The sequence below is a fragment of the Trachurus japonicus genome, chromosome 9, assembly GCF_045865225.1.
Source record: "Trachurus japonicus isolate A0001 chromosome 9, Traja_1.0".
Taxonomy (NCBI): Eukaryota; Metazoa; Chordata; class Actinopteri; order Carangiformes; family Carangidae; genus Trachurus; species Trachurus japonicus.
The window spans coordinates 21,090,305-21,111,642 of NC_140915.1; the positions used below are offsets into that span (position 1 = coordinate 21,090,305).

Sequence of the window (21,338 nt, forward strand, 5' to 3'; positions counted from 1 at the left end):
GCGGGACAGTTTTGGCACGTGGGCCGCACGTTTAACAACCCTGATCTAGACACAAAACAGTGCAACGTAAGTCGTTAAATGAGTAAACTGACCCGATACTCAAAGCAGGACACACAGATAGTGAGGAGCTCCAATAGCTTGTTAAGCTGTGAAGGAGGCATATCTACTGTCCAGCGCTGAATTAGACTCCTATCAGCGTTCTTCATCACCCACAGGAAACACACCAACAGGTGGCGACTGGTGTCTGCTGCCAGGGTGGCTACGGATTTACCTTGCTGGGAAAGTAAGAGGAGAGAGACAGACATGCAGTGTGATGTAGTGTATTGTGGTTTTCAGTGAAGAGAGAAAGCACCCGAACTCTCTTTGCTCATTATATGCATCAAATCTGTCAACGTAACCTTGTATCATTCACAAGTCTCTAAAACCACAAGCATGACAGGACAGTTCTTTCTCTGGATTTAGTGAGGTATTGTTCTCTTCCCCATCCTAATAGGCGTTAAATCTACTGCAGATTGATTTACCTTCATTTGTGTGATGATGAATTGCTACTATAGAGAGCCACTGCTGCTTCACTGTGTGGCACCTTTGATAAATGTAGTCATTAACCTCCTAGTACTCAAGGTGTCCCACCTAGATCCCGGTTTCCAGGTATCTGTTCCACATCAGGACATGAGTGAAGCTCACCAGAACCAACTACAAATAGTTGTAGCATGTAATCAAAAACATCACTTGTGTATTTGAAAATATGTTTCACGTTACAAACCATTTCTGTTGCTAAGGGGAAAAGATTCAAACACTGTTTGAAGGGGAAAAGCCTGAAAATGAGGAGCAAGCACTCTATAAAGGCCAGGTTTGGATTTGTGATGGATACCAGGCCGATGGCTCAGTCGTGTGAAAATCAGTTTTTCCACAACAGTATTTCATGTAACGACACACAAAGAACAGATTCATCTCTTGGAAAGAACCAGAGGAAGAGGAAGAGAATGACCGTGTGCAGTTGTAGTGTTGTTGCTGTAGCTACATTTGATGGATGTGTTTGTCAGGGAGGACGACCCTGTTCACTTATGATGGCAATGCCTGCCCATAAACCATCTCCTGCAGATGTGAGCGTTTGTGTGTGTGTGTGTGTGTGTTGATGTCTGGGTGTGTGATTTTTCAGGATGGATGAAGTGTGTGTGCGGCTCTGACAGCTAATCAATCTACGTCAGTGCAGCTCACCTGTTAAGAGGCAGAATACTTACAGATACAATCACACAAACACATAAGCAGATGTACTTTTGAACTTTTTTAAAAACAATGAAAAGCATACCGCAACTCGATTACCACATTCTGATGAGGGCAAAATTATTTCTGAATATTACCATGGACGCCATGGAAACCAGAACATTCCGTCCGAGCGTGTTGAAGGGGTTTCCAGCGATCGCCATGGCAACAGACTGATTGATTGGCGGGACATTTTCAAGGTCATCCTCAGGTCCACCCGTTTTGTTTTTCCCACCACGTGTGTCAGAAACTACAGAGACAAACAGGGTTCAAATATGTTAAACTGAAGGAGAGGACTGGAGCGCGTAGTGAACTCAGGGCTTCAACTGTGCAGAAGTTTTGACAGCATTGCCTTTATCAAAGTAGATCAGCAATCAAACATTAACACATCTGTACATATGTGCATATGTTTAATTGACAATCTGAAAATAAAAAAATACAGATTGAAAAACATATCAAAATAACAACATTAGACAACAGCAGATGGAGCAATTAGAAGAAACAAATTAATTAGTCCTTCAGTAAGAGCGAACGATCCAATTTCAATGTGTCTGTTGTGAAATAATTAGGCTCATCATACCATATCATCAGTTCGTAAAAGTGAGCCTATTTTTTGTCCGTAAAAGATTCACAGAAGCTGCAGTTGTTGAAGTTCTTACAAAATAGTTCAGTACACGTAAGTTAAGTCTGTATGTAGCCTAACTAAAATTCAAAATGACATTAGGCCTAACTTGACTAATTAGGTGTCCATACCAAGAATGAGCAAGTATGCAACTTCTGTGTGTGCGCATGTGCATTTCTGGGTTTGTTTGATTACCAGTGAAGTCCAGATAATTGGTGGAGTCGATGATAATGCCCACCAGGGGGAGGTAGAGAGCAGCCACCTTGGCTCTGACCTCAGCTTTAATACAGCGATGGTCAAGATCATGAGAACACAGCAGGCTATAGATGGCATTTATGGCCTTTCGTTGCACCTTTCCCCTATGAACACACACACAAAGACATTTGCAAATGCAGATAGCATCCTTCATTTTGCACTGAGCCTGGCATCTTATCTTTCACTGGAATAAAAGATTAACATGACGTGCAGCAGGGGAGTTAAGCGTTAACTTCAGATTACAGCTTGGTTATAGATTACAGTTTTGTATAAGAAACTAATATCTCGAGAACAACTTGAAAGCATCCCATACCCCTCTGACTCCATGTCTAGGGCGGCACTGAGCTCTGTCAGCAGCAGTCCAGCAAGGTAGTGCTGCTGCTTGAATTCCTGAGAAAGCTCAAACAGCCCCAAGATCCTCTGCTGCTCCTGGAAACTACATGAACCAGAACTCTGAGGAGGAAGGACAGACAAGACAGCAGCAGGAACAGAATTAGAGTACTGTAAGATCGGGGATGAATTAAAAACAAGAGTACTTTTAAACAGTACTTTAATTATGTCATGCTTTCCAGACTGAATCCCAACCAATCTCATCTACTCTATCTAATAACTCCCTAAGCTCCACTGTTCAATTCTACTGATTTTGATTCTCTGATTTTTTTTCCAGGTTGAAACTTGTCAGCCCCATGTCTTTTCTTCAATCTTGTTTAAGTAGAAATGTATGGTGAAACAACTGAATACATATAATGCAAACGCAATTACTGCAATTGAAGTAAGAGCAAAATTTAGACTGACAAGCGGTCAGACCTGTGAGGAGATGGATGGACATGGTGAAGCGGGGGCAGAGGCAGGGCTGCTGAAGAAGAGGCTCAGGTTGAGGTAGTGCTCGTGACTGCACAAGATCCGCAGGAACTCCAGACGCATGCTGATCAAGGTCGGCATTGAAACACTTTTAGCTGATATCTAGGAGGAGAAATAGAGCGAAAAAATAATCATTTATTTAATGCTTTTACACAACTGAATCAATGCAGATGGTCAATGAAATGTCTGTGAAACGGTTTCAGAGCACAGACACAAATATTCATGCACTAATTCATGGGGGAAAAAAGTTCCTCTGGAAAGAGACATGCTAAAGAGTTTTGTTTTTTTCATCAGTGTCATTGTACCTGGTTGCAGTAGTTTTTCACCAGTTGGAAGACAAATCCTCGGTCCATGAGAGACAGCAGGTCATAGAGGAAGAAGGCCAGGCTAATGTTGACTTTCTCTGCTTGCTCTACCTCCTAAAACAAAAACAAATCAACAAAACAGTAAGCTGTACTGAGTGGATCTTGTCGAGCATCTAGCTGTGCAAGCTGAGTTTTTGATACTACAGAGGGAAATATAATTAGCACATCCATTTCCCTGCGGTTTGGAGGACACCAACAACATGTACACTGAGGCTGAAACTGTGTCTGCCCAACCGAGAAGAACAGAAGGTACATTAATGTTGTGTTAAAGGAGTTTTTGGAGTGGAAGTTACATTGATTTGCTTGGGATGAACTTAATTTGTTATCATGATCCTTATCTTTATTTTCCTTACCTTGTGTTGTTTGACAAGAATGGTCCCAATCTCAGCAGTGACCACAGAGACGATGGTGGTGATGTCATCTTTAAATCGGTCAGAAAAGCGATTCCTTCGAGGGACGCACTGCTTGTCCAGATGAGACACATGCTGAGCCATGCTCTTCACCTATTGAAGCAATCACATGCAAAATAAATGCAATTATTCATGCATATAAATTATGAACTTACTAACAACATGGGAGAATCCAATGACACGCATTAAGTGGTATGACACACATAAATGTATGTTAATTGGTAACAACTGATAAATATGCATGTACTAATTTGATCATTTGTCACATTACATGACGGATAAAAAGTTGATATGATGAAAATGGTGACCTGATAATAAAAGAGCATTGGTTCATTATTTATCATCATTTTCTACCCTAATTTTTCATTCAAGTTACAAAGCATTCCTGTTATTAATTAAAGTGAGCATCCTTTAGTCAGGTTATTGAAGGAAGAGACATAAATATGTGAGAGGAACTAAAGGGATGAGAGTGTGTGTGAGCGATGATACACTTCCAAAACTGATAATGATAAATGGTAAAATGACTTGATAAATTACAGAATACAGCACTTTCAAAATGCCTTTTTATTCATCACACTACAAAACTATAATTTATCTTTTAAACTAAGTGAGCACAAGGTCATGTATTGTTTGATGTGAGTACTTTTTATTACTTCTTCCATTTATCATTAACGGCCAGCCATAGCAGTTCTAACAGATGAGGTGTCAATCTAACACACACCTTTAGTAAAGTAGAAAAGTAAATCAATAACACTGACCAGCAGTTCAAAGAAGAACCAAGCATATTTGTATGCATTCTCTCTGCAGACACCGGTGCTGACGACCATCTGTAGGGCCAGTTCCTCATGAAACTGCTGCAAGAGAGAAAATACACAAACTATGGTGAGACATTACCTCACTTTGATGATAGCTGAATAAAAGCTGTTGTTGTGGTAAATATGGTAAGTATTATATTTTGCACCTCCATGAATGAACTGGGAAATCTTAACTGGCTGAGCTTTGGTAGGAAAATGCAACTGAGATACAGAGTTCTGGTGCACTGGTGTCCTCAGTGTCACACTCCCCCCATGTGGTTCAAAATGGAAATGGTTGTTAACAGTGCGATCAGCTCAGTTTGCTGTAGGATATTGGGAGTCTGCATAATGTTGAATACATGAATAATCCTGACAGTAAGAAGATGGATTCATCACATTCTTCTTTTCAAATTAAGTAGTTTGAGATTTCTAATGCACCTTCAATAATTAGCAATGCATACATAACCAGAGTGGTGGATGGGATAGTTACTGAGTTAATTTTAAGCTAATCATATCATTCTTTTGTCTCTTTATTGCACATGAATGATACTTATGTCATTGATGAATGGCTCCTTTTAAAGCATCACTGGCTAAATCCATCTCAACCTCACTGGATGTCGCATCTTGAGAAAACAACTCATCAAATGTCTGCTGTAAAGTTTAAAACCTATATGAATTCATCACAATTAAACAAAATAGATTTTAGTGTTAGGGAGTGTGAGTCATTTGATTCAAAATTAAATCAAGACTTCATCAAGAATCATTGTAGTGGCAAGAGAAAAACTTAATGATCCCACTGTCACCTTTCTGTTGGAGGGCCTTGTGCTTCCTGCGGGGTTCTGGTGGTTGTTTATGTCCACATACGTGGACATACGGCTGCCTGGGTTGTTGTGACCCTGGAGACAGAAATGCACACAGGTTCCGTCACATTGAACGTGATGGATGATTTCATTAGGGTGGGTGTCTCGAGGCCTATTACATTACCTAATGTACTGTGGGAATGAATAGCAAATTACTGTTTTGTGTCTATTAGGAAGCATGCTGTGATATTAACTTACAGTGGTGTGTATGTAGTTTGTCAAATATCTAAAACCATATGTTAGTGTTGTGATAAATGGGCTTTCAGGAGAAATAGGGGGAAACCTAGAAAAGGTCTGTTTCATGAACTTTTAAAATCAGTTATAATTGCGCTCAAATGTTACATAAATCTTTCATAGCAGTGTCTTTTGGCAGCTGGAAAAGCTTCCAAAACAGAACTTTTTTTTTTACTGTGACATTAATCCTTTTCTTTGAATTCAATTCAAATCAAATCAAGGTTTTTTAAAGAGGGGTGACTGCTCTGTCAGAGAAATTTGGCTTGAGGGAACCCTGTACCTTGGCAGAAAGGATGTTTTTGACTTCAGCATCTTCGGCTGAGGTGTGCGGACCGGGGATGTCAGGATTGCTGCTGCTGCGGATTCTCGACTGGAGAAGCATATTGCCAACTGTCGCTGCTGTGGCCCGACCCATTGTGCTGTAACGGATCTCTGCTGAAGGTACCATACTGCCTGAACCTGAACACAGGTCAAGGGACACACAAAACAGGTGTTAAAATAATCACAGCTAATAGGCAAACAGAAAGTAAATTCATATTCATAATCATTGTGTCACTACCTGAACTCTGCATGTCTCGAGGAGGATCAGGCAGGCGAAAGAACCAGTACAAGTAGGTCGCCAACAGGCTGTTCCTACCCTGCTGGTCCTTAATCAGCTCCTGGCTGTTATGGAGACCATTGGCAATAGACACCACTGATTCAAAGGCTATCTGGGCGAGATTGGCTGTAGAAAATAGACACAAACATGAACACAAACTTGTTAATGTGGCAACATCTATATCAGGATCACAAATAAAATTCTCTTTCTTTGGTCTTAACGACTTAACGGGGGGGTCTGCTCATTTCATTGTTATTTTATATTTCATGTGTACTAGGATATAATGACTTTTGGGTTGTTAGGATTTTGAGGTAGTAACCTCGAGGTTCTGGAAAAGTTTTTGCAAATGCAAAAATATAACTAACAGATTGATTAATAATAGAAATAATTGCTAATTTACATGAATGCTTTCTCCCACATTTAACCTGTTGATTTTGAAGCACAATGTCTTGATGTTGTCAATAAAACTCAGCTAAAGAAAAAGTGAGCTGTCTCTTACTTATTTCATTGAGAGGGACATCTAACTACAGTTAGTTGTTTATTTTCTAGCACTGTTCATATCTCCAAAATTGCATCAGTGTTTACTGTAAGTAGAGATACCAACTTCATTATTGATTATCCTGTCGATCAATCTTTATTTTGGTGATTACTTCATCCATAAAATATAATAAAAAATACAGGAAAAAAAGTTCCCATAACCCAGCTTCAAATAGTTTCCCTCAATGGTTCTAAACCCCAAAAATATATGATACAAAACAAAGCAGCAAATCCTCACAGTGGAGAAGCTGGAGCCAGGGGATGCTTCATATCTTTGATCCATAAAAAGGTTACAGCTAGAAACAATACGTTTCTAACTAAAAGTTAGGTGTTGTTATTCCTCGGCAGCAACACAGTTCACAGTTATTTGAGTCGGAATGAATCCTCACCTGTCTGACCAGCGATGACCATGGGCTGCATGATTAAGGTGAAGAGTTTATCCAGCACCAGGTGGAGGAAGAGGACCAGAGGCTCCAAACTTGAAGAGGACAGGGAGATGATGCTGAGCTTCAGCTCATGCTCCAGCTTGTTCTCTGGAATCTTCTCCTCCCTGACCCGCAGAGGGAACGTGGCTCCACCCTCCAGGGCGTGGCAGAGTGTGAAGAAGCGCTCTAGGTGGTTGTCCTGGTACAGAAGAGAGATGATTTGTTACACTGTACTTGCACAAGAGATGAAAGGCAACACAGCAGACTGTGTGCATGTAATGAGTGTGTGGATTACTGTTTAGCTTACTGAAGTGTGTGACAGACAAGAGAGGGTGAGACTAAAAGTCAGTCAGACAGCCATCACATTGCTGTGTTGGTGTTTGTGTGCTCAACTGTAACTCACCTGTGTGTGTACAGACGACACGGCCTGGATCTCAAGGTTGAACAATCCTTTATGACTCTCCATCCACTTAATTGGGGGGGCCTGAAGAGGAATTTTCTACACAACAAACACACAGGGAACACGGTATAATTCTGCGTCCTCTATGTCTCTATTCAGTTGTTAATATTTAATGTAATTACACAGGTAGATGTAATACCTCTGGTGTGTGCATCGAATAGTTGACAGGTAGTCGCTCCAGGGCAATGGGCAGACAGAATTGACCGGTTTGCAGGCGGTCATTATTCACAATGGGCAGCCACTGGATCAGAGGCAAACGACAACTTCAGAATCAAGTCAGCACACCACATGCAAGCAACACAAAATATTCATAAAAGACTCTGAATCCAGCAGTGCTGATGACATGTAACTGTTAATTTTTTTTTCTGAAGAGTTAACATACAGAAATCAATCAGTCTTACAGAATATCCAATGAGCGTTTCACAGTTGCCGCTCTGGTTTTGTTTCTGCTGGCAGCTGATGTGGTAGAAGGTGAAGAGCAAGTGATGTCTCTCCGTCAGACGTGCTGGAAGAGCTAGCTTCACTTCCTCATAGAAGTCTGGAGACCTGAGAGACGGAGGAGGCGAGACAGGGAGTAACAAAGAAAGCAATGCAGAGGAAAGAAGAAGGATGGGTGAGGACAGAAATAGAGGGGGAAGGAGATGAAAAAGGGTGGAGAGTTACCCATATTGTTTATATGACAAAAAGTAGCTAAATCATTCATGAATAGTGCAATGCAATAAAGTGCACTTGCTTGTTATGGTAGGTAATAGGGGTGTAGACTTCATGCAAAAATTCAGGGCCGCTTGATTTCCCAAAAATGACCTGAAAAATGGACAGGACAAATTGAAGATGCACAAAACTGAACTCAACTGTCAAACAACATCAAATCCCTTCAAGCTACATCTGTGCAGAGCAAAACTGACAGAGATGTTCGTCAATATCAATTACTGTGTGATTACTGTAACAAATACTGAGATTTTATTGCTTTCAATTCATACTGTTAACACTGTTCCCTAAATAATATTTTCAAATTTTCAGTGTGTGTAGTTGTTGGTGATAAAACCTTTCATTTAGGGAATGCACACAGTTTCATGATCAAATATGGTGAATTAATTAGGATAAATCACAAGTAAACCAATTTGTAAAGTAAACCATTTTAAACGGCAGCACTCACAGGCATAGAACAGGTGGGGTCCTCTCCACTCATAAACTGCATTTTGATGGTGATATTTCTCGCTGATGTCAGTCTGTTGACAAAGTTGAGCCTCTGGGGGTAGACATAGAGCAGGTTCCTACAGAGAAACAGGGCAAAGACAGAGTACCTCCTGTTTAATTAAGACAAAATGTAACATGAAGCAGTTCTAATGTGAATCACTGGGTGGCACTGTCTCTACAGCAACATATTCTCGACGATGCTAAGGTGACAGTAATGTCATAGCCAGTAATGCACTGCAGCCCTCTGTGGTTCTGATACAACACTATAATCTGTTTGGAAACCTGCAACAAAGGGAATTACCTCAGATTCCACTGAACAAATACTTGGTGAATAACAGTATGTAATTACCATGCAGGGGACTTTTTCACACATTAAGGTACTACCGGTACTAATGTTTCGTATCAAGCGAAACCATAACAGAGCTGAGTGTGGAGTAGACTTAAACCCCTTGCTTACATAGGCTGGCTTGTTATTGTTGAACTACAAGTTTCACACACAGGTAGTCTGGGAATATGGCTTAAAATAGGTACTACACTGAAAGGAGCAAAGCCACAAGGCAATGTCAGCTCCTGAGTGATGAGTAGAGCATGACTATTCCTTCTGCCTCTGGCCTTCCAGAGAAATAAACTGGCTACAAGAGCAAACAAACCTGTCAACCCCTCAAGCTATGAGCCATTTCCTTTACAAAGCCTTGTTTGTATAGTGTCCTATGAAGGTGTAAAAGTAAAACTTACATGTAACAGATTTTCTTTCCAATCTATCCCATGGGCTCGAAGATGTGCATTTGAATGTGTTTGAATAAAATTACTAACATGCAATATAATTTCTTTCTCTAAAAAGGATACATGAAAAGGTATAGTGTGTGAGAGCCTTAAGTTTTAATGTTAATGTATATACACTCTAACCCACCTGTAAATGTTGTGAGGGACATAAACCTCACTGGATGGAAACTCCAGCACCTCTTTGACTTGTCGAATGTTTTTCTCAGCCACAGGTATGAGAGGGATGAGTTCGGTTGACAAACATGCCAGTGGTGTATCATGGACTGGAGACATGTCCAGCTTAATGGAACCTAAAAGACACGAGATAAACCAGATTCACAAATCACCTGCCTGTCACCAAACAATTTTCCATTGTGGGGAAGAATGCTTATTATCTTTTTTTGCTGACAATTAGAAGGAGAATGACAAATGATACTTGATCCTGATGTCTGTTAACTAAGGACAAAGCTTAGCTTAACATGAGGACTGGAACCAATAGGAAACATCTAGCCTAGAAAACAAAATGTACCTACCAGCACCTCTACAGCCCACTAATCAACACATAACATCTTGTTTACCTAATCCATGCAAAAATCTAACTGTAAAAAACAGATGATGTGTTTTAAATAGGGGTTATGTGGTAGACGATCTCTTGGTCAGTAACTTCCTGGATTCCAGCAAACTCATGGTGACAAGGCTCTTGGAAGTGACTGAATCCAGCCAAGAGGCACTGACACACACTGTAACCCACAGCCTCAGTCTGATATGAATTATACTATGTCTTTGTCCAATATTGTGTCAAGTTAACTGGCTGCGGGGGGAGGGGAAGGGAGGGAAATGCTATCTGTCTTCCCAACTCCCTAAAATAAAAAAATTTAAAATAAAAAAAAAATTAAAAAGGTGTGTTGTGATGAAAGATGACCTGGTATTGTTTTGATTCTCCTCTGTGGAGTGGAGGTTTTCTTGATGTCAGCCAAGAACTTGAGCAAGTCCTCATCACTCAAACGATCTCCCTCCTAATACACACAAAGAGAAAAATAGATAAAGGAAAAAAAATACAAGTTGCTTAAAATATCTGATCGGTGAATAAGACCAGGCTGCAACCTTTGTCTGTTGTGCTGTATCTCTCTCAAGGAAATAACCACATATTTTTCACAGGTCTTTGTGCCTCATTGTGTTTCTGTTGTGGACCAACCTGTTTGAAGATAGTGCTGATAGTGATTGTTGCTGGCTTGAAGGCAGAGACGTTACAAAACTGATCGTCAAAAGTACTGAAACGTTCAGAGTTCCTCCTGGGAAGCTGTCCTTTCCGGTCAATGCTGCTGGATTTAACTGAAAAAAAAAAAAAAAGTAGAGGTCATGGGTCAAATGATACCCACACAGTTATACACAATCTAAGGAAGTGCACGTGAATGCTAACTCATCACAAGGTGTCACTGTTAGTAGGACAAATACACACACAAGCACACACCTCCTTTTAAGCTGTCAGAGTCTGTGACATCGCGCTCTATTGTAGCCGTGGATATGACTTCCATGATATTAACAGTGGCCCAGGCAAAAGGCATGCGATAGCGACCCAGCCTGTGGCAGAAAGCCTCTGCCTGGGATCGCAGCTTCTCAACCTTGTCCTTGTTCTGAAAAAATTTGAATTAAAAATTAAATTCCATAAAAAAACTCGTAGTACATTACACCAGCGTTAAGCATTGTAAGGCTCAAGGATTGAGTCCGTAAAGCATCTTTTTCTGTGAATTGTGGTTAGTGACACATGCAGTAATTGTTCTGCCACATTACCTTTGAAGAGTCGGATTCTTTCAATGTCATGTACGGGTCAGCACAGTCACCGATCTCGCCCTGCTGCAGAACCTTTTCAATCTAAAGCAGAGACAGGAAGTACATGAGCCATCAGAACAGCTCAGTATAATGAACCTAAAAAAAGAATCTATAGTTTGTTGGAAAAGGTACAGTGTAAGACATGGCAAGAGCAAGAGATACACAGACAGCACTGCTCTGAATTACAGGGTATATAAAACCAATTTGGGAGTAGCTATTTAAAGTCAGGAGGAAAACAACTGAATCCTGTTCTGCTACATACTGTTCTTTGTATTATTGCATAGGTGCTATAAGTTTTGACTATACCTTGATGACCAGGTAGATATCTGGGGCAGGGTAGGTGATGGAGAAGATGGCAGATCTGGCCAGGGTGGAGGAATCCACATGTGACGTGTGAGGTTTCAAGAAGTTTTTAAACTGTTCTGAGTTCAGGTCACAGTAGAAGTTCTCTGATATCTGGAGGGAGAAAAAAAAAGAAAAGTTTGACTTTAAAGAGCCATAAAAATGTCTCTTTATCAAAAGCACATACAGTACATGGTTTCTTTTGTTGACAGTTTTTACTGACACCAAATTCAGGGAATAATAAAATGTATAACATCAACTTTCCAGTGCACTGTGTCCACAAAAAAAAGACTCTGTGAATATCATCCATTTAGTCCACTCTACTGTTTCTCTACTCACCTCCCTAATGACCTCAGGCTAGGAACACAGCCATATGTCCTGGTCTGGCCTGGCCGGGTGTGTGTCATGTGATACTATTCATTGCAAAGCCATCAACTGCTCTCCTTAACTCTGCTCATCCCACAGGACCTCCATTACACTGACCACACCAAAACAGACTTCTAGGCAGCCAAACCTGACCAATCTGTCAACTGAAATCCTGAAGACAGTATCTGTGATCAGATTACACTCTCTGGAAAGTATTCAAAGTTGATCGCAATGTGTTTTAAATCTAATTTTGTTAATAGTGTCAAACAAATTAAAACCCAAATTCCAGCAAAGGATATTGCACCGGAAATGACTTTAAAATAAGAGTGGAGGAGTCCATGTCTTCCTGACAAATGACTTCTTGGAATCACAGCAATCACTTCTCAATAATGAAAGCCAGCTGCCATAAAAACACATTAAGAGTAACTATGTCAAATCAAGTGCAAGTGGTCACTGAACCTTAATGTGAACATACACTGTTGGTTACAATAACATTCACAATGTCACTACTGTACATGTGTATTCAGTGAGATACGATCAAATAGATGACCCCTCTTTAACATCACATTTTGTCAGAGATTCTCCATTAAACCTCCATTGATTTGCTGTCAGCTCTGTGGCTGCACTCTTTGGGTTAACAAATGCTTTCGATGAGCAAGCCATGTTTTGTTAGCTGAACAGCAAACAGACAGACATTGAAATTGTTGTACTTTACATGTTCTGATCACCGTTTCCTACAGACAAGCTGCAGTCACAGTCCAGCAAAACTTGACTTGCCTCGTCATGTTGGGTAACAATAACAAGAGGAGAGCCAAATACCTGTAGTAACCTCAGACTGAAACAGGCCTTACTCAACTCTTTTTGCTGTGACTGTCTACACTAAAACCTCTGTAGGTTTATATCCATGAATCTGTGTTATAAGTAGGCCACTTGTTGGGTGAAATCTCCACCTTGGCTGACGGACCAGAGAAATGTGATTAACGACTCGAGTATTATATGGAATTATGTGAACATCTGCTGCAGATTTCACAGATGAGAGACAACAAAACTCATGTGAACAGAAAAACAAACAGACACAGCAGCACATTTCCTATGAGAAAACAGAAAATCTGAACAGAGGAAACAGAAATGTGAAAGAAAAGAAAACCTATAAACACACAAGTGTGCTGAGGAGAGCTAGAGAAAAACAGAAAGCAAAGAGAGTCCAGAGATCAGTGAGTCAGTAGCAAATGCTTCACAGTTCCACTACAATTAAATCTAATCAACAAAACAAGCATGACATTTTGTCCCTGACCCAGACAGAGACACATTTCATAACTCTTTAACAGTACAGCTCAGTCTCTACTCAATGTAGTATGCAGGAAGTTCAACTAACCTCCACAAAGGACACGCTTCAGTTCAGCACATAATAAAATTAGTCAACTGAAGCAAAATGCACTGTGACAATGTGACAAACTCTGGTATTATAAACTGACATCAGAGGGAAACAAAACTAGAAAAATATTCTTGTAGTATGATCTTAGACATATGTGCAAGTGTCATATACAGTACTGCTATTGTAGGATCCAAACTGTGTTGTCCCAAGACTGGCTTATACAATGCAGTTCATTTTCAAAAACAGGGGTCAATTCAGGTGCAGTATCTTACCCAACTGACTGCGTTAGAGCCATCACTCCTGCAGACAAGCTAGAAAGCAGCTGGACAGTGCTGAGAGGAGGGCAAGGCCAGTGTTTAAAACCCTGTCTCATCTGAGAGATCCATGAGCACTTAAGTGCAAACTAAATCCTTCCAGCCCCTTCACCCAAAAACTATCCAGCTGTGTAAATCCACAGAAAACATGCAAACAGCCACGGCTCAGAATGGCTGACTGGGAAAATGCGGGGCAGTATTAGTAGTTGTCTAACCAAAACACGACCACCCCGGGGGCATGAATATGTGAGGATGAGGAAACATAAAACCTTGTAGATTACACTGATCCTTAACTACCATGCACACTGCCCCAAAGAAACTAGGAGACCACCACGCATGTGGAGGAGACGCATGACACACAGCAGCTACCATGACATTTGGTGTAATTCTGATTTGTCATGTACAGAACTTGAAACTGTCGGTTTCTGACTTCAGTCTGCTATTTCAGGACTTTTGTTTCCTGGTGGCACAGAGGTCATAAAGGTTAAACTACTCTGTGAAAGTTGAGACTTTCACTTAATGTTGGTGAAGATTTACTTAGGTTCGTCTCTGTTAATGTGAATTTTTTACTCAATTTGACATGCAGTATGTCACCATGATTTTTGAACACTTCCTTTTGGTCTACCACCACAAACAAGCTCTCTTATTTGTGGTGATGCACATAACTCTTACCAAATTTCCTGTACCTCTCATGCAGCCATTCATACATACAGTCAGACAACGCCAACAGCAAGTTACCAAGCAAAGCACTCATGATCCAAGTGTCTTGCACTCACATAATGACCTTGTGTTGGCTTGGAATCTCCCTATGAAAATGGCAACCACCCCCTCTAAATAAGACATTCTTTTATTGTTAATTATAAACCAATCAGATATTTGAGGTATTTTCACACATAAATGGTGAATGAGTTATCGATTTTAAAATAACAGGATCTAAACAAACAAACATCATCTTAAACATTTTGTATCTCCTGTTTGTCACTGATATAAAAGACCTGCAGGTTAAATTAGGGAGCTATAGCGGGGCCTCGTATTCATCCTTTATTTTTTCTTAATGTTAAGATCACTTGCTTGCACAGCCCCCTGATTTTGATCAAACATGTGACATGTGACATACACTGACAGTCTCCACAGCAAACACACATAATGAGCTTCATCAAACTGGTATTTAGTGCAGGGCTATCGTCGCCTTAGTCACTTGTTACATGTCACGCAGGTTTCAAGTTACAACATGTTTTTGTACATTAGAAAAAACCTTACGACGACAGCATCACAAATTGTGAGAACTACTATGAATTTGTTTTTTTTTAAAGCAGAGATGTCTTACCTTTTTCTTCTCTTTCAGGTCATACAAGGCCATAGTGGCAAATAAAGGCTCGACGTCTATCTCAAATCTATGAAAGAAAGAAAGAAAGAAAGAAAGAAAGAAAGAAAGAAAGAAAGAAAGAAAGAAAGAAAGAAAGAAAGAAAGAAAGAAAGAAAGAAAGAAAGAAAGAATTAGTAATTCATTAATATCAAAACAGACAAAATTAGTACATACGTTCCTACTTCTATTGTGCCCAAATTCGACTCTGTTTTCTTCCTATTCTTTTCTATTCCTGTAGATTATTGTTATGATGGGAAGCAACAAAATGAACTATAGTAAGTGATGACATGTTTGAACTGAGGGTTAAAGGATTTGGGGTGAAGTTGCCAAGCCACTGAGCGGAGAAGTGCGTTCAACTCAAACATTTGGCAGTTTTATGGGTTGCAAGTAGGGCGAGCGAGATAAAAGAGAGAAAAGCAGAGACGCTCTGTGTGCTTGTGTGTGTGTGAGTGAGAGAAAGGGAGAGAGGCAGATAGAGAGAGAGAGAGAGAGAGAGAGAGAGAGAGAGAGAGAGAGAGAGAGAGAGAGAGAGAGAGAGAGAGAGAGAGAGAGAGAGAGAGAGAGAGAGAGAGAGAGAGAGAGACTAAACTAAATCCCTTAGAGAGAGGGAGGAACAGTGATTTTCTAGAGGACAAGCATTGCACAGCACTCCTCCACCCTCCCACACTGCTCTGTCCACACATCCACTGCGTAACATTTTGAAACCACCACTCAGACTTTTAAGTCATGATCAGATTTGACATACACTATTTCTTGTATGATAAACGCTAAGGAAAAGGTCATATTCATAAACATGGGGGTGTTAGGCTCATTTCCATTTCACACAACCAACTGTTGGTCCCTTGTCCTACTTCTGACAGAACAGAAGAACAGATGGCTGCTGTTTAAATGATAGGGCCACTCTCCCTCCTACAATATAATGAAAATGTATAACATACTTGATGGCCTGGCACCGGACCAGGATGCGGTCTCCTATGTGCTCTTTGGGGCAGTCGGGAATGGGCCGGATATCCACAGCATCCTCCTGGAACGCAATTGCATGTTTTGTCGCATTTGGATAAGATGTATGACCAGACACAGGTGGAAGAACAGAAGTTAAAACTACAGAGTAGTGCCTATATAGGCTTGTAGCTACAGTACACTGTAGCAGATCAAAAACAGCTCTCTATATCTCACCTCATCCGCTGGCGGGTACAGTGCAAACAGCTCTGGGTATCGGTTTCCATGCCGTGCCTCCTGGTTGAAGCGGTCCAGCTCATCAGGGCTACTGAAGGCCAGCAGCCCCTCCACTCTCTGGTCTGGAGTTAAACACCGCAGGTTAAAGTCGGAGGAGGTTAGCGTCCGGCCAGAGTCATCAGTCAGCCCAGCCAGAGTTGGAGACTTGACCTGGGGCAAAGGCATAACGAGAGGGATGAGAGTGGTGGCAGGGTTGGGGGTGGAGGAGGATACAAAGAATATAGTAAGAGTAATATAATGAGAAATTGAGCAATGAGAGAGAAAGAAAGGATGAGAAAAATAGTGGGGTATTAAGGTAGAATAACAATAAAGAGTCATTAAGAGAGAAAACAAATTAAAATGGGTTACAGTCTAAAGAATATCATATGAGTGGATTTTTAGGTCAAAGTCTGTGCTTCCTCCTTTTAAATAATATGACTTAAACAGATTTTATTAAGCTTCCTATGAGATTTTCAAAATTTTCATCCCCATTGTTTCCTAATGGTTTTTAAATCTCATCTCATCTCACATCTAAGAATTGGCCTGAGCTACAATATATTCAACAAAGACAACAAAATATCAGCTCTGTACTTGCACAGATTTTTAAGAAAAAAACATATACAACATAATGCAGCCTCCATGTGCACACAGACACAACAACAGCTAACGGGCATTTAGACAGTCTAGACGGTTTCTGTTTTGGCCCGGAGGTAATGACAGCCTTTCATGTTTTTCAGATTAAGGTTTATTTAGTGTGAACATCATAACATATGTTCATGTTCACTACGCTACAGAAAGTGATATGTTTTTATATAATAAACTTCAGCAGGTGCTTACATCTGCCACATGTTTACTGTGTGCAGCTGGACGCAATTTACATTTTATTTCTTTGTTATGAACAAGCAAGCAGCTTTCTTACTGTATTTCTATAGTTATCCATATAAGAAAAGACACCTCAACACAGAAAACAAGGTCACTGAATATAGACATAAAGTATTGTGGTATGAGTTACTTGTCACCAGTGATATTGACACATTGTGCATTAGCTGATCAAAGTCTGTAACTGGAGATCTCCCAGTAGGCTAGGCTAGGCTTGCCGGACAAAATAAAATGATAGCAGCAGCAAAGAGGGCCAAGCTGACTCACTGACCCTCAGCTACAATGACCCTGGAAAACAAACTTGCTAGATGCTGCATATTTTTGAGATCCAGATCCCTGACAGCCATAGAAATGTACTGTTGGCAAATCTGTGCACCAGGCAGCGCCATTAACTTGCAAACCTAAAACTAATTAATTTATGTAAAATGCAAATTTTCCCCATTACATCCTCTAAAATGCCCTGAAGTTAGGTTTAAGAGGAAAGTCAAGCATCAGCTATGCAAAAGATGTCTTCTGTTGCAACTATTTATCCTGTTAGCTCCGTCCTGTTTGCTGCCATTTTCCATTATAATATGCAGGATTAATATTGAGCTAAAACTAGCTAAAATTTGATTAATTGATGAGCTGACTGGATTGGGAGTAAGTAACCAGCGAATATTTGAATAATCAGTTCATCATCTGAGTTGGCAAAACATGTTTGCTTTCATTATTCCCAGTGTGGATTAGCTACTTTTCTTCATTATTGGAACCAAATAACTACAGCTATCTATTGACATCTTACAGATTTAAATTTGTAGATTTATAAGGAAAATAACATGGTCAAAACAGAATGCTAAACCACACCATAGGGACATTAGCTGATTGGAGCATCCTTTGACCATCAGTAAGACATCTCAGTCTGGCACTGGGACCATATGGAATTACTCAGACTTAGCTCCAGGGCAAGGCGAAACCCCACTGCTCTTGCACTCATCCTGATTTGAACAGTCCCTTTTGCCACCCCTCTTTCCTTGTCTCTTTCACTCCCATCATCCATCAATCTCACATCCCAGCTCTTGAACCACAGGCAAGGACTGACCGAGCTTCCGCCCTGATGAAGCCTCACCCTGTTGAGGCTCCAAGAGACCATCACACCATGATCCCAGGGCTATTTCTAAAGCAGACTGGCCTATTAAGCACTAAGGAACAATAGTGCTGTTCTTCCCTGCTCTGTCACTCTCTTTCTGGCATGTAGATCATGGGAAGCCCATGGCGGTAATAAGGGCCCTTTAGTTTGGGTGATTAACAAGAATTGGCAAGGATGAAGCGACAGGAGGGGGTTTGTGGGGGTGTCTGGTGGTGAGAGATGTTTGGGTAACTAGCCAGAGGCTGGGAGTAGCACTGACTGAGACATGGATTGGCTGGGACTGCCTGATGCTAGGAGCTAGGGATTTGGTCACTGTAAGACAAAGGCGTTAGAGAGAGGGGACAGTGAGAGAGAATGAAAACTGGGTTTAAATAATGTCAGCAATGGAAACAATAGTTGATGTCTCAAGAGTAGAACAGAAAAAAATCACATACTTTACCACAATGTCCTTCTGCCTATCTAGTTAAACACACATGTGATGGGGATTCAGCATGTGTATAATATTAACACTTAATTTTGTGCAACCCAGGCTGAGTAAACTTGAAAGGGTCACGGACCACAGTGGAAAGAGTGATAGGAATGACAAAACACCGCTGTGTTCGCCTTTAAAGCCCCCTATCCGGCCTGCTCTCACATTTCACATTCAGCATTGTCGTCTCTCAGGCCTTCATCAGTATGGACTAGCTGACTGTGCTCAGGAAAATGTTTACCCCTTACAAAAGAGGCCTTAAATGCAAGTATTCAAGTGTGTTCCCTAGAAAGCACACTTATAGGAATAGGTTGACAATTTGTGAAGCTGTGTATTCTCTTGCTTGCTGTGACTATGATGACAAGAATGAGGGGTGGTTAGATTAGCAAAAAAAAAACTGGCCACAGAGGAAACCACTTAGCCTGAAATCATCAATAAATTAACACATTGTTAATTATATTGTTGGTTCAAGCCATGCACAAAGCCATGCACAAAAACATGTGATGGAAGTTTTAGAAAGAGTTGTGTCATTACAACAGGTGTGACAGAGCTCATAATATGTTCTAACATGTTTTATCTTCTTGCATGATATTTAGAGATGGCAGAGTATTCCTAAGACAAAGCCAGGTTAGTAGTATTTCCTCTTAACTAATCTTCTAAGCTGAGCTAATGCTAAATTCATGCAGTGTTGACAGAATGTGATGAACAGGCCAGACCACAGCAAGACTGGTTTTGAAAAAAGAGGTTTTCTGAAGAAGTCTAACACTTCTCTTTTATTGAGTCAGAGAGATTGTTGGTTAAGAAACAGGCTCAGTAAAACACACAAGTAGGAAATCAGGTTTACGTCCTGATTTTAAGACATAAGGTTTGAAAATATTAGCAAGGGTTGCTATATTTAGCGTTAGAGTTTTTGTGTGTTTGTTTTCTTTGTGTTTCTTACTGGTTTCTCTTGGTCTTCTGGTTGGACATCAGACTCAAAGGTCTGTTTCCGAAGGAGTTTGTGTAGACCAGCTCGCTCCGAATACGCACTCCAGCCATCCCCCTGGCACCTTCACACACACACACATACACACCAGAGAGGACACGCATGGTTACAGCTGATACACTTGTAATCAATCTCGATAACAACACAGACACAGGTCTTACATAACATTGTCAAACGTGTGCTGTGTATACGTGAATGTGTGTGTGTGAGAGAGAGAGAGAGAGAGAGAGAGAGAGAGAGAGAGAGAGAGAGAGAGAGAGAGAGAGAGAGAGAGAGAGAGATAATCCAAACACTACAATGTATCAGACCGAGGATCCCAGTATACATTTTATCAGGCTCTCTCCACTCTTTTGTTTCCTGTTCCACAGACACATTCAACTTCTTAGACAGTTGGCACCTCTCGCATAGTGTAACAGCTAAACCACCTAGAGAGCAGGGGAGGGTCTCTGGCTAAAAAGCTGTAGCTTGTTAATATCTTGACAAGTACATGAAAGTATACACAACAAGCAGCACATCTGTACATCAGAGAGAATCGTGTCAGCAAGTATTTTCCGTACATTTCTGAGGTACAGTGGAGTTGGTCATAGTAAAGCTATGTTTCCATGTTAATGTGGAGGGGGATTATTTACCTTCGAGAAACCACAAGCCATGGCTGGGTGTAACTCGTTACGCAGTCCCTGACATGTGGCTCCAACTCAACTCTACAAGGAGAGGGACAAGGATGAGCAGAGTAAGAAGATATGTACACACATGCAGACGTGCAAGGAAACATTCACAGACAACTGAAAACCTAAACCTCACATTTTTCTGCTATCTGAAACTATTCATGGTCAAGGTGTGGGATAAGTGAATGTTCTGAATCTGAGTAAAAGGCATTGCGAGAATAGTTTTGACAATGGATTTTGTGATAACATTTGATTTTGTTGTAGTTCTCATTGTAGGCTGCAGTTCTCCCATCAACCTTATTTGTGACCTTATTCCAACTCTTGTATTCTTGTATAGTCTGTATGTGTCTATTGACTGTTAGGTGATTTCTGATTATCATTTTATTAAGCCACTGAACCAGGATTCAGGGTTCAATGTGTCGAGACTGTCATTCTTGTAACTAAAACAGAGCTCATGAAAAGCACAAGTGATACATACAACGTGCAGTTTTCAAACAGTTTTACCCCACAGTCTATTGGTTTTCTCTCTTTTCTAATGTCTGTTGGTCTGCAACCCACCCATCTTCAGGGACAGAGTGTCTAACAGTGCGACACTCCTTCTCCACCAGCTCCACTCTCAAGTCATCCTCAGGAAAGTCTCCAAGTTCTTGCATCAGGTCTGAGTCTCCACTTCGTAGCTGCGACATCAAGAACTCCTCTAGGTCCAGAGGCTCCACCGCGTCATACGAGTGGGGCTGGAGGAAGAAGGAGAGATGGAGGGAGG

General features: G+C 40.8%; 1 protein-coding gene across 3 annotated transcripts in view; it reads right to left on the reverse strand.

The window, feature by feature from the left end:
- Nucleotides 1-21,338, reverse strand: part of dock8 (dedicator of cytokinesis 8) — a 50,520-nt gene that overhangs the window by 16,295 nt on the left and 12,887 nt on the right. For 2 of the 3 annotated variants that reach the window (XM_085786509.1, XM_085786511.1), the window contains 29 exons: nt 21,134-21,309; nt 20,540-20,611; nt 19,866-19,974; nt 16,413-16,622; nt 16,175-16,260; nt 15,198-15,264; nt 11,780-11,929; nt 11,435-11,515; nt 11,115-11,277; nt 10,839-10,975; nt 10,566-10,659; nt 9,792-9,954; nt 8,841-8,958; nt 8,418-8,488; nt 8,086-8,230; nt 7,824-7,925; nt 7,628-7,723; nt 7,189-7,423; nt 6,224-6,388; nt 5,945-6,123; nt 5,374-5,466; nt 4,535-4,630; nt 3,720-3,869; nt 3,307-3,420; nt 2,948-3,103; nt 2,454-2,593; nt 2,081-2,244; nt 1,362-1,513; nt 93-275 (listed from right to left, as the gene is read on the reverse strand). In XM_085786509.1, coding sequence (XP_085642635.1) covers nt 93-275; nt 1,362-1,513; nt 2,081-2,244; nt 2,454-2,593; nt 2,948-3,103; nt 3,307-3,420; nt 3,720-3,869; nt 4,535-4,630; nt 5,374-5,466; nt 5,945-6,123; nt 6,224-6,388; nt 7,189-7,423; nt 7,628-7,723; nt 7,824-7,925; nt 8,086-8,230; nt 8,418-8,488; nt 8,841-8,958; nt 9,792-9,954; nt 10,566-10,659; nt 10,839-10,975; nt 11,115-11,277; nt 11,435-11,515; nt 11,780-11,929; nt 15,198-15,264; nt 16,175-16,260; nt 16,413-16,622; nt 19,866-19,974; nt 20,540-20,611; nt 21,134-21,309 — 3,867 coding nt within the window. The remainder of the gene's footprint in view (nt 1-92; nt 276-1,361; nt 1,514-2,080; nt 2,245-2,453; nt 2,594-2,947; nt 3,104-3,306; nt 3,421-3,719; nt 3,870-4,534; nt 4,631-5,373; nt 5,467-5,944; nt 6,124-6,223; nt 6,389-7,188; nt 7,424-7,627; nt 7,724-7,823; nt 7,926-8,085; nt 8,231-8,417; nt 8,489-8,840; nt 8,959-9,791; nt 9,955-10,565; nt 10,660-10,838; nt 10,976-11,114; nt 11,278-11,434; nt 11,516-11,779; nt 11,930-15,197; nt 15,265-16,174; nt 16,261-16,412; nt 16,623-19,865; nt 19,975-20,539; nt 20,612-21,133; nt 21,310-21,338) is intronic. The other variant, XM_085786510.1, reaches the window with a different exon arrangement.